The sequence below is a fragment of the Eulemur rufifrons genome, chromosome 4, assembly GCF_041146395.1.
Source record: "Eulemur rufifrons isolate Redbay chromosome 4, OSU_ERuf_1, whole genome shotgun sequence".
In the NCBI taxonomy this organism is placed as follows: Eukaryota; Metazoa; Chordata; class Mammalia; order Primates; family Lemuridae; genus Eulemur; species Eulemur rufifrons.
Window position 1 is genome coordinate 22398256 of NC_090986.1, and position 13049 is coordinate 22411304.

The window sequence follows — 13049 nt, forward strand, 5'->3', positions numbered from 1 at the left end:
GACCTGTCTGTCATCATTTCTAATGCACACACCTTATTTTTAAACAACTCTTTTCAGTGCTTACATTTTTCCTAAGATTCATCAGACTACAACAATGAACCAGGGAAAAGAAAATATCTTAAAATTCATCCAAAAAAACAGTGTTTTTCAACTTAAAAAGGTGACAGGACACAAAAGTAGAGTTGATTAGCAATTCTTATTGCTTTTATAAATCTGCTATAATCTTTCCAATCGTTATTAAATTTTGTTCTCATATACTTTGTATAGTCTTTTGAGGAAAGAACATTTATCTCACCCTCTTTATGTCTTTGCAAATGTTGAAATAAGTAACAAAACTAATCTACTTGGCTTACAGTGCACATCAAATGGAATATAATGTGTAAGAAAAGCTGTCGACCAGATCTTTGCATAAGAATTTGAATCTCTCCAGCATGGGTATTATGATTTGGTTCTTATTTGCTTTTGCAGGGGCTCCTGTTCCTGCTTCTTTCTCAAGACTGTCCCTCACCAACATTTGGGGGGTCAGAGATTTCAAGAGTTACTCAGAGATTCTTGCTTCTTCTAGAGCTGATACACAATAGAAGGAAAAAGCCCCATGCATCTAGTGAACAGAGATGGAGTATTTTTTTATATCTTAGCTTTCCAGTTTAGTGTTTAAAAGTGTTCAGATAATCCAACCTATGTGTATGTATGCATATAAACTTTCGTAATGTAAAAAATATTGTGCTGCTTATACAATTCTGAAGCATTTTGCTTTTAAAAGACAATTTCTCAAATAATATTGATTCCCATCATTAAGGGTAAACAATTTGTTTCGTATTACAAACACACAAACACATACACACAATGAAAAAAGCTAGGTAAAAAATCCATAACACCTTTGTTTGAAAGAAGTTATCTTTCCAAGCAGTCCAATGAAGCATTTTCATACAGCTATAGTTTATTTCATCTCTTGAAAACTTTTGTCATAGTAGGGATGATGTCAGTCTCTAGTCTGATGAATCTTTCATAGTGTCATAGCTCATATAGTGATCAGAGTTAGGGAAAACTATAGTAGTTCTTATGTCCTGTAACACTCTGGCCAAAGAAAATCAGACAATATTTAAGAGCTTAGGAATCTCTAAACTCCACGACCTCTGCAACTGTGAGACATAAGGAAAAGGAAATGCCTCTTGACAAAGAAAAGGTAAGGAGTTAAAAATGGGAAAAGAAAATGAGCAGATATACTTTCATTAGCTCAAACAATAAGAAACTGACATCTTCATCTTTGGTAGGTCAAAGATGGGCAAATACTGATAATTTTAAAAGATCCAACCTAATAACAAAATTTCAACAAGTAAACAATGTCAGACACAAAAATGCCTCCTCTTTCTTCTCTGCACCAGAATTGTTTTAGCTTCTTTTCTCATAAATTGAGAGGAAACAAAAATAAACCAATAAATACATATAATAGGGAAAAGTTTAAAAATAAAAAGGATGATATGAGACACAAAGAGAGCAAAGAGATTAAAAATTGAAACAAACAAATGTAGATCTGTTTTATATCATTAGCTGCTCCAGAATCAGTGTTACTGACCATTTGATTATTAGACTTTAAAAGAGAAAGTGCCTATAATTTGATTATGTGTATTATTCAAATCCTCCCTTCTTTTCATGGATTGATGTTTATATGTGAAGAATAAAATATGAATAAATGAAAAGATTCATACCCACTGCTGATCCACTAGTAATATTTTAATTTTGCTTTTCACTAACTCTCCTGAACAGTAAAAACTATGGTTATTTTTCAACTAAAATGCTAAATTAAGAAAAATCCAATGCCAATATAAACAGAAAATGGGAAAGGAAAAGACAGACAGTTTAGCAAAGAAGTACACCAGAGAAAAGTTATATGTAAAGAAATGGCAAAAAGAACACAGACATTAATACAATGGATGGTGTTTGGCTTTCTAATAAAAAGAATTATCATAGACAAAATTCTATAAAATAGTTAAGCATCCTGTACAATGTATTTAGAGGTACACACAACCTTCACATCCTCTCTATAAGACAGATATTATCTTTTCTTGCTAAATGCAAAGAATTTTAAAAATTCAATTTCTATTATTTGAAACAACTACTCCTTGTAGTACTTGAATTTGCACACATACCATTAAGATCCTAGGGGTCGGATCACATAATACATCCAGAGATATCATATAATCAATTTTTACCTCAATAAACTAGTGTACTCAACTTTTATATTAATGATAATAAAAGTAATGGCAATTTGGGGGGTATGACAATTGTTAGAAAAAATAGTAACATCATTATCTTTAAAATCAAAAGTTGTTTTTGTTGTTCCATTAATATTTTCAGCCATGTGCTTTAAATAAAATCTTAAATGGCATTCTAGTATGTATCCTTTATAAAAATGAATCAACATAACCAAACAGTTGCAAATATATCTTAAAAAGTCGTTTAAGTGGCAATACATCTTCTGTCAACTGTGTTAACTGGTGGCCTGAGCTTGTCACTTACTAGAATTAGTGCTGTCATCCTTGGTTCCATCGAGCGCTCCATCGGGGTGCATTTGCAAGTAGTAGCCTTGCCTGCAATATAACCTGGTCACTATACCCTTGAGCTGGGGATCTGAAAGACAAACATAGTTATCATAAGCATCACAATGTGTCATGATACAGTTTCTTTTTTCTTTTATGTTTCTTTTCCTTTCTTTTTCAGAGGAGGACATTTTATAGAAGTAGCACATTTTATTTTATGTCTTTCAGATTCCTCTGTGTTTTATCAAGCTTACAGTATACTAATCATAGACGGTAAAGAAAATGCAGTAGTAAGCTATAGAACAGGCAATTTTAGGAAAGCAATATTGTGTATTTAAATTATTAGTTAAAACTATTAAGCTGATTAAGCTATTAGTTTATTTATTAATTTAAACTATAGACGAATTAACGTAAGCAATATTATCATTCCGGATGGCAGTTTAAGAGTTTTGCAAATTTGCAACTCTAGGAAATTTCATTAAAGGTCTTTTAATGGAGTTTCCCTTTTACAAGTTGACAAGTTTCCCCAAAATGTAGAAAACCTGTATTTTTAGAGCATTCTAACTAACATTTGAGACACAGTCTTAGAAAAAGCTCCGATTTGGAGAACATCCCCTTGATGTCTAAAGGGTCATCCTCACATCCACAGAAGCGTGTGTGGTGCTTAGACATAATCCACAGGAAAAGGGAAGGCTCTACCTCCTAACTCAGGGTGAAGCACCGCAAACCTATGCAGTGCAGTCAGCTCTGAGGCGATAATCTAGACAAATTAAACAGGTGAACCTGTTAACTTATATATAAAAAGGATAGTCAAGTTATGCAACATGGAATCTGATTCTTGGTCAACAGGCACTGAGGCAGAGGGCACTGGGAGTTTATTAAAACAAAAAGAGAAATCATGTGGTAACAGATTTCTCATCTGATGATTCGTTAAAAAGATAACCACTCGAGGTACCCAGGGCTTCACAAACAACCAGTTATACCTTTGGAAATAAATATTTACATGTGGGTTTTCAAAGGCCAATGCCATCACGGGGCTAGATTTGATGTGGGACATCATAATCTTCACCATGGCAACTGGCACCTCTCTCCACAATAGCCGAATGGAACGTGCAAATGTGACCATGCTGTCAAAACAGTTGGACGTTACTGAATGATGAACCTGGCATCTTGTAATCGATAGAAAAACTGTGGACTTGCAAACAGATGAACATGAAAAATACACAGGCAAAAAAAAAAAAAAAAAAGCTGTTCAAAACCAGACTATCCTTAAGCTTTTGATTAGTTCTCAAAAACTTGCAAAGAAATGTCAATATCTGTTTCTAAGCACATCATGTATAACTAATAATTTGAAAAATGACCCCCTCCATTGCATATAGATTTGCTTCATGCATGCTACGATATTGAAAAATAACCTTCCAGAAAATGATGCATGAACAGCACAGCATTGCAACATCAGTGTGACTAAACATGTTAGAATATAGATGTTTTTAAAAGTCTTAGATTTTAAAAAGAATTATCTAAGTGATTGTTAGGATTGTTTACATATGTACCTTATTCTGCAATAATTAACTTCCAGAATCACATAATTCTAAGATGTGCATTAGCTGGGGAAAAAATTACTATTGTGCCTTAGTCTGTCCATCACCCAGTAAGACTTGAATGGGCTATTAATCCTCAAGTACTAAAGACTTCTTTTCACAGTTTTGCTGTATTTTATTTATGCTTTTCACTACAAATAAATAGCATGGAAAATAAGAGAACCAAAGTATTTTTTTTTTTTACTTGAGGGAAAATTTCTTGATTGCCATGAAAAAATATTGAGAATTTTAGAGATTGATAGTTTTTCTATAAAACCTCTATGTTCTGACATCACTTATTTCTAAGCAACCCTATATTTTAGCTACTGTATCTTCTGGGGTTGAATTAATTAAATCCAGCAAGGCAGTGAGAAGACACCAACACACTCACTCCTGAGCTCCCTCACACCGACACAGAGAGCACCCTTTTGGACCACCCCTCATTTCTGATGAAGAGTACAAATGAAATTATTAATATGATTCTGAGTTCTCCTTTAATTTCAAGGAAATAAAAGCAAATTGATTTTGATTTATCTAGTTTCAAACTATTTGGTATTTTTCTTTTTCGACATCATGACAACTTCTCAAGTGCCCGGCACTGTTCTAAGCACATCCCGTGATTAATTTGTTGAATTCTCACCACAACCTTATTTAAAAGAACCCCCCTTTAAGGATGAGGAGATCAAGACACAAAGCAATTAAAGTAATTTGACAACAGGCACATAACTCATAAGCCCAAAGCTGAAATTTGAATATGAACACTGAGCTCTAGATCCTGCCCACTTAAACTGCTATACTATGTGGTCTCCATAAATGGAATAATTGAACTAAAATATCTTAAAAACAAAATAAAATGCAAACCAATCTGTTTAAAACAACAGAGACAACAGTACTTCGAAGATTAATCACAACTATACCTAAATACAAACGCTGCATCCTCAGAGCTAAATCTGTGTTATCAAGCAATAACACAAAGGTTGGAAATGTTGCCACTGGCCACATTTCCAACAAATATCTACCCCGTGAGATGCTCACCAAAATTGAAAATTCGGTACTGTATGTTTAAAACTTTCTCCAGTATCATTTTCACTTTAATTCTTCCATCTCCACCATCTCCAGCCAAGAGATATTTCTACCCCTGGCTTTACTATTTATGTTAACAGTATCAGTCCCCTAAGATCTACACCATACTTGTCTTTTTTATCCCACCCAATGAGTTGCCCAGTTCCTATAGGAGCTTCTTCACAATGTCCCTCATTCTTTTCCCTTTTTCTCTTTTCACTGCCAGGCCCTCATTATCTCTCCTAGGTGGTCTTCCCACCTGCAGTTTGCCTGTTACAATCCATCCTATCTAGAAAAATTCAGTGATTCTTCACGGCCCACTGAACTGTGTACACAGCCTCCAGCAGCAGGGCCTATCTTACCTGCTGGCCATGTTCACCGCTGCTCCTGCACCATTCCCTGCAGGTAGCTTCACCTGGGCCACTGTGGGTTACTCACAAGCATTCCATAATCTCCCAGTTTCATCCTGTTCACTTCACCTTACCTGTCTCAAATACGCTCACCTGCATAAAAATCCCCCTTGCACATCTGTGTGGGCATGCACCCACATGCGCACATCTGTGCACAGTTGTTAACTGCTTTTCCTCTCTCCCAAGCTGACTCCATTGACACTTCCACTTTCTCAGGAGCACTTTCCTGACACCTCAGATGAGGTCAGATTCTCCCTTTGGACTCTTGTATGGCAGCACAGAATACGATACAACCTACACCCATGGACCTACCATCGATATGAAACAGATGTTAATATTTGGCTTTATAATTCATGGTTGTAATTTCACATTTGTTTGCGAAATTATATGATTAATATCTGCCTCACAAATTGGACAGCAAGTTTTATGAAGAGAGTTGAAATGTGTGATATTTAACCATCACATCACAAGGGTCTAAATAAATAGGAGCTCTACATCAAATATTTGTTGAATGAATATGGACAAGGGGGTAATAAAATATCCAGTAATTTCATATATTGCTGATAAGAGTAAAAACTAGAACAACAATATGAAACCCCAAGATGGCAATTAAAGTAAAGCCTTAAAAGTACCCACATCTTTGACTAGGTAATTGTACTTTCCACACATATAACTTAAAAATAAATCATAACTGTTTGTACAATAACATGAGTGCATACAAAATGAGCATAGTTATATAAAAAATACTATCCATACGGGGGAAAAAACATGAGAGAGAATACAGCAAAATGTTAAATATTACTGTATTTTGATGGTAATTGGAATATTTATTTTTCAACATTTTATTATTTGCACAATTTTCTATAATGATGGCATGGTAATTTTATAATCACTATGCAGAGATTTTAATAAACTCTATTAACGTCTGTGAAAAAATGAGTAAAAATAGCATTTCATACATATTTGCAAATAATATTGCATACATGTGTGCAAGTCACCCAAAACACACATTACTACTGTATATTAATTGCTTGTCCAAGATTCTCAAGGATTACATTTATTAGTCTATTTTTGTGCACAGTCAGATGTCCATAAAGTGCCTGCTATGATATTTTATTATGTATAAAGCTAGCCATTGTGCAGTATGGCCATTTATAGCTTAACAGCATTCCTTCAAATAATTAAAACATAGCAAAACCCAAAACCTTTCCCTGAGGCCAAAAGTATGCAACCAAATGATCATAGTAGAAAAAGATTTTACTGAGAAGAAATATATCAGTTATGTACCATCAGGCAAAGATATGACTAAGTTTCCAGACCTATTGTGAATAGGAAGATATGATCCTTCATTTTCTCACACTACAGCAAATCTCAACTTCAGTCTAATACATACTGGATGACTCACTTACATATATTGTTTCATGATACTGTCAGAGAAAATTGCCAAAAATGGACCAAGAAGATCTCCCATGACTACTAGAATGAACAGAACACAGACTGGGCAGCGGCAATAGAAGTGCATGACTCTAACAGAGTCCAAAGTAGGGTGCCCCTCCTGCAAGTAGAGTCCAAGACAATGTGTTGCAGTATGTGAAGATATTATATTAGAACTTTCTGTTTATTATCTCCAAAAGTGAGACCAAAATTAAGCTTTGCTAATTTTTTTAACACACTAATGGATATAGGTATCTTTAGTCAGTTGCATGCTACATTAGGTCTTTATAGTACTTGATTCAAGTTGAGCATCCTGTAATTCTGAGGGGTGACACAATAACACTGGCTCTCAGTCACTCGTTCGCAATTAGTGCTTTGCAATATGTTGAAGTTTATGTGTTCCTGGTTAAGCAGACTTATAAGTTATATTATCTAGGTTAACTAAAGTTAGAATAGTTTAGGGGGAAAAAAATCCCACAGAGATAATGTGGATTAAAGATGATACTAATAGGCCGGGCGCGGTGGCTCACGCCTGTAATCCTAGCACTCTGGGAGGCCGAGGTGGGCGGATCGTTTGAGCTCAGGAGTTCGAGACCAGCCTGAGCAAGAGCGAGACCCCATCTCTACTAAAAATAGAAAGAAATTATATGGACAGCTAAAAATATGTAGAAAAAATTAGCCGGGCATGGTGGTGCGTGCCTGTAGTCCCAGCTACTCGGGAGGCTGAGACAGGAGGATCCCTTGAGCTCAGGAGTTTGAGGTTGCTGTGAGCTAGGCTGACGCCACGGCACTCACTCTAGCCTGGGCAACAGAGAGAGACTCTGTCTCAAAAAAAAAAAAAAAAAAAAAAAAAAAAGATGATACTAATAAAATAAGCAAAAGCAAATACTAAACAAATAGCAAAGATGACATTTTCTTTTGCACAGATTATATAGTTAAAAATAAACATATAAACAAGTAACAAATAGAAATAATGATCTATTCAGATCTAATATGAAGTCAGCCTAAAGAGTTTGAAAATATTAAGTCAATCTTAAATGTATCTACTATGATAAAAATAGAACCTCATCCTAAATTAATATAATGCTTGAGTTATAAAACAGTGAAAATGTGTGAAACAAACAAATTTATATGAAGTGCATGCTCACTTTTTTCATTAAACTCACGGATAAGACATTCATGATATTCCTCTAGTAAATGTTAAATACAAGCCCTAAAAGAACAAGAATTTTTGTTTTCAATACTGATGTAGCCCAAACTTCTACAACTCAGGTACCCAATTAATAATTGAAAGATGAATAAATATCTCAAGTCCTACACCTATATTTTAGCTATAAATTGCAAGATACTGAAGTGTTCTTTATTCTATTCTAAAACATTTATGTATTTGGAATATCTACTCTGCTTGAGAAAATACGAAAACTTAGACTCTCTTCTTTGCCTGTCTTAATTCCCCTTTTCGTCTAATTTTGTCTTCTATATATATTTACTGTGTCTGCTAATTTTACTAAGAACATTTTTAAGATGCTTCTTGCATGAAACTCTGTACTAACTATGCTCTCTGATATTAATTCAAATAGAAATAATGAAAGCTAATGTGCATGCATATCAAAAAAAGAGAGATGTTTCATAATATATTACCCTCAACATGCAGAACTGAAAGAAATGCAAATAAGTCAAATTGCCTTCAGATACAGGGGAAAATGCACAACATTTTAATTAAAACAATCACTCTCAGAAGCTGCTTCAATTAAATCAATCACTGACACAAGTTGTCTTCATGCAATATGCAGACTGACAAAAGAGGAATAGGAAACCTATCAAATGGTGCACATATTTTTAATGACTATTTAAACTAAAAAATGTACAATATGACATTTTATATAGCAAATACATTAATGTCTATACATTGCACATACTGTGTTTATGCACACATAAATTTCAGTACTAATTGGTTATCAGGGTAGGTTCTTAAACGTAGGTTCTCTTCTATTAGCTATGGAAAAATCACATTTTTTTACAGGGTTAAAAACAACTTTTGGAATATACATTTTTGTGGGAAAATGTAGCAGATCTAATTAGATTTTGGCACTCCCAGTAGCAGAAAATAGTATTGTGAATAATTTGCCCAAAGCTATAAATTATCATCTAATCCAACCATAAAAATAAACCATGTCCAGGAACTTTTCCAAAGGGGCTGAGAAAATAAAGGTGGGATAAGGACACAAAGGAAAATGACAGATAAAACCAAAAGCATGGGAAAATTTGCCATGTCTTTCTGCTTATCCCTTAAGATCACATTCAGTTTCCTTCATGGATTGAACCAGTGGTACCTCAGGAACCCTATCCTTCTATGCACCTGTTCCAGCCATTTCAGAGTGACTACCCAGTGCACTGCTCCAGTGCAATGCACTATAATGTGTGTTAAATTTTTTATAACTGGTGCTTCCACACACTAGAATGGCCTCTCCACCACTTCTCTGCCTATCAGAATCCTATGCCTCTCAGCACTAAGGATAGAATCTTTCATACAAAGCAATTCTTCCTCTCAAAGAGTTTTCTGTCTATTGAGGGAAGAGGGAGAGAACCTATACTTTGGCTTTATGTCAATTAGCCATGTGTTAAATTGGTGGGTTTGCATGTCTTTCTGCCCTGCAAATTCACATTATAAATCCCTTGATAATTTGCATTGTACATTAGTCAAAATAGCCTATCACTGTGCTTCGCACAGAACATACAATCAACAAATATTTATTAAACTGAACTCACAATCTGATTGTTTTTTAAAGAATCTTTATTTCTCCCAAATGGCTTTTAAAGCAAAATGTATTTTTTTTTTTTTTGGTATCTTATTTAAGAGTTGGAAGAGAAGAGCATGCTTGAGATAAAGATAAAAGTGGGTTTTGAAATGGAAACACCAATCATTTTTAAGTTTTTTTTCCAAAACTATTGTGGCAATAAAAAGCCCTCTAGGTAAACTATATTAAGAGAATAATGAGTAAAGCTTGCTCTTGTGGAAAATGTTTGAAGAGATCATTAAAGGGAAAGCAGACAGTAATACTTGACCCTTCACTCCAAGCAGCAGACCTTACAGTGGTATCTCAGGATTCCAAGGTCAAGGTTGAACTGTCACTAGCTTTTTGAATATCCAGAGTCTTCAAGCTCCAAAACGAAGGAAATCTTTGGAACTTGGTTAGAAAAGCACCCTTTGCCAATACTACTTTCCAATGAGGTTTTCTAATTGCAAAATTCTAATATATTAGAGACATATTAGAGCTCGCATGGCACCAACATAATCCAGAATTGGACAATAATAAAAATGGCCAAAATATTGGATCTATTGTTTCCCCTTATTTATTCATCACTTGCAAAGATGACTAATTATATGACGAAAACATCATGTGCCTTAGCCTACTAATTTATTCCTTATAAATTGTAATTACATATTGTAAAAATTAGATCCTAAATATTAACCATATAATTGCAAAAGATGATAATATGAAAAATTCTTGTGCATATTTAAGTAAGAAAAATATGTATTCTTCAATGACAACAGTTGGGATCCAAGTCAATTCCATTATTACTACTGCTTTCCTGATTTCGTACGGTGCCAGGGATTCCTAGTTTGTGAATGATCTCGTTTGCTCCTTGCCAGGACACGAGTGCATAGGCGAGGAAGCAGGAGCTCTGTCTCATGTGTGCTTATATGTCACTTGGTGTGACATCTGTAGTACTTGAAGACATGAGCACATTATTAATTTTCAGATTCCTTGTTAATGTGTCAATGACACCAAATATTAAAAGACATTTTCATTCCTTTGAGGGATTTTTATGTATTATTCTCATATTAGTATAAATATTAGAAAGGACTACGCTGCCAGCTAACTGAGAAAGCAGATTCCCTAGATTATTAAGAAAATAGCTAAATATTTTACTTAAATTTTCAAATGTATTTTCAGGAAAAGAGTGAAATGTGAGATACTTTAGTTTAAATGCTATTTAAATACTATTTTTCAAAAAATACTAGGTATATATACATTTGGGTATTTGTGCCCTTAATACCTTTTTTCAGGTAAGAATCTCAAAGAAGTGTTCAAATTAGTAGTAATATTCTTGCAACAAGCACATATTACATAGTATTTCTGGTTAAATTACCAGAATATCCCATGCTTATTCAGCCAGCCTCTAGACATTTAATGACACTTTTGTTTCTATTTTCTCATTATAGGATTTTGTATTAAGAAACCGCCGTGGCAATAATTGTTGCAGACCTCCTTTTGAATGAATGGTCCTGAAAGGAAACTGTACCATCTTGAAATCCTCGCAAATTCTATGTCTAAATCATGATACTTTGTCAGAATAAACATACACACACACACACACACACACACACACCTGAAACAGCAAAGAGTGGGTGAAAAATGTTTGTACTTTACCACCTAAGTGGCCAAAATTACATCCTTTGATTTTAATAGACAATCCTTTCACTTCATGCTGCTCAACAAAAAAGACATTTTATATTTATTATAACACAAAATACAATTGTGTATTATAAATATTAATAACATCTCCCACTATGTTTTTACAAAATTTGAGGCTAATCAAATATAAACAAATGGCTTGAGAAGCAAGGGCCCAAGAGTATTATAAATGCTTGCTAATATGTTAGAGTCAAATAATATAATGAACAAATTTCTGTGCTGGAAATATAACAAAACAAGAATGTGAATATTGCATGAGCCATAAGACACAATCTGAGAAAGCTTAATAATCATGCAGACTTTCATTAAAGGCCTAAGTGACCGCTACTTCTGATCAAGGTGGAGTAACAGGGACCAGAAGTGTCCTCTCACATGAAACAACAAAAACATGGCAAACCGAATGGTGCAAGACACTGGACATCAGGAACAAAGGACGGTGGTCCCTGAGAAATGAGGGAACGAATGAGGTGAGCCATTCTCTTGCCTGACTTTAAAGGGTTGAGAGAGATTCCAAGGCATGGCAAAAGGAGGGGGCACCCAGGAAAATTTAAAACATAAATTTAGCACACTCAGCTAAATTACTACAAAGCATAATTCAATTCTTCTTTCATAAATGAAAAATGGGATTCCCTAAACTGAAGGAATCAGGAAAACAACTGCTATTTGACTCATTCACAGAATTTTCATAGCCATTCAAACCCAGAGCAGACGATATTAATTTTTCTCTTCAGCTGTATTGCATTGTCTAAAATACAGGATTAGCATGACAATAATTATGATGTTAAAAAATCAAGGACATCTGTTGAAATTAAAGTGCATTATTATTCGATAAAAGTCAGTATCAAAAGCCTTTCAGTGAAAGTTACATTGCAATCAGGATATTGTATTAACCTTGAAAACAAGAATTACAACAGATGTACAGTTTCTTAAAAGAAAGAGTAGAGCAGTACACTGGGAATTTTGCATGAAAAAGGTGTTTTTAAATTTTTTTTTTTTTTGCATACATTTGCTTTAGAGCCAGGAAGCACTTCTTTAAATGTATCATTTCAAGAAAATCAACAGGAGAGTGGGTAAATTTAAGAAAATATCTGCACATGACAAGGACTGATCTATACATTCACCGGAGTTGAGACTCATCCATTTGAGAAATAGTATTTTGGAGTGGGTATAGAACTCATTTTGCCTGTTCATACCTAGAACTATTAAGAAACCTCCACTTAATGGGGAGCTAATTAAAAAGGTTACTGATAAATACATTAAAGCTACTTCCACTTAAGGAAGGTGCAGACATCCTAGTTCTGCTCCCATCTAAGTTGCTCTCCCAGACATTTGTTTTCCAGCTGCCTTGGGAGGAGATGGGAGTGATAGAAACTTTTGATTAACCAGTGCCACTCCCTACAGAACCTCTTGAGCAGTCGGGGGTGGGGGGGGGGAAGAGCAGGAGGAGGAGGACTCAGAGATGCCTATTTATCAAAATAGACATTGACACTTTCAGGCAGATGGGAAAAAGATATAAACCAGAGGGTATGAAAAGAAAAAAAA

At 34.6% G+C, this 13049-nt stretch overlaps 1 protein-coding gene across 5 annotated transcripts in view; it reads right to left on the reverse strand.

Annotated features, from left to right (window-relative positions):
* FGF14 (fibroblast growth factor 14) overlaps positions 1-13049 on the reverse strand; it is a 644239-nt gene that overhangs the window by 142605 nt on the left and 488585 nt on the right. For 4 of the 5 annotated variants that reach the window (XM_069467077.1, XM_069467073.1, XM_069467078.1 and 1 more), the window contains one exon: positions 2521-2631. The exons of the other annotated variant lie outside the window; for it this stretch is intronic. In XM_069467077.1, coding sequence (XP_069323178.1) covers positions 2521-2631 — 111 coding nt within the window. The remainder of the gene's footprint in view (positions 1-2520; positions 2632-13049) is intronic. 5 annotated transcript variants of the gene reach the window in all.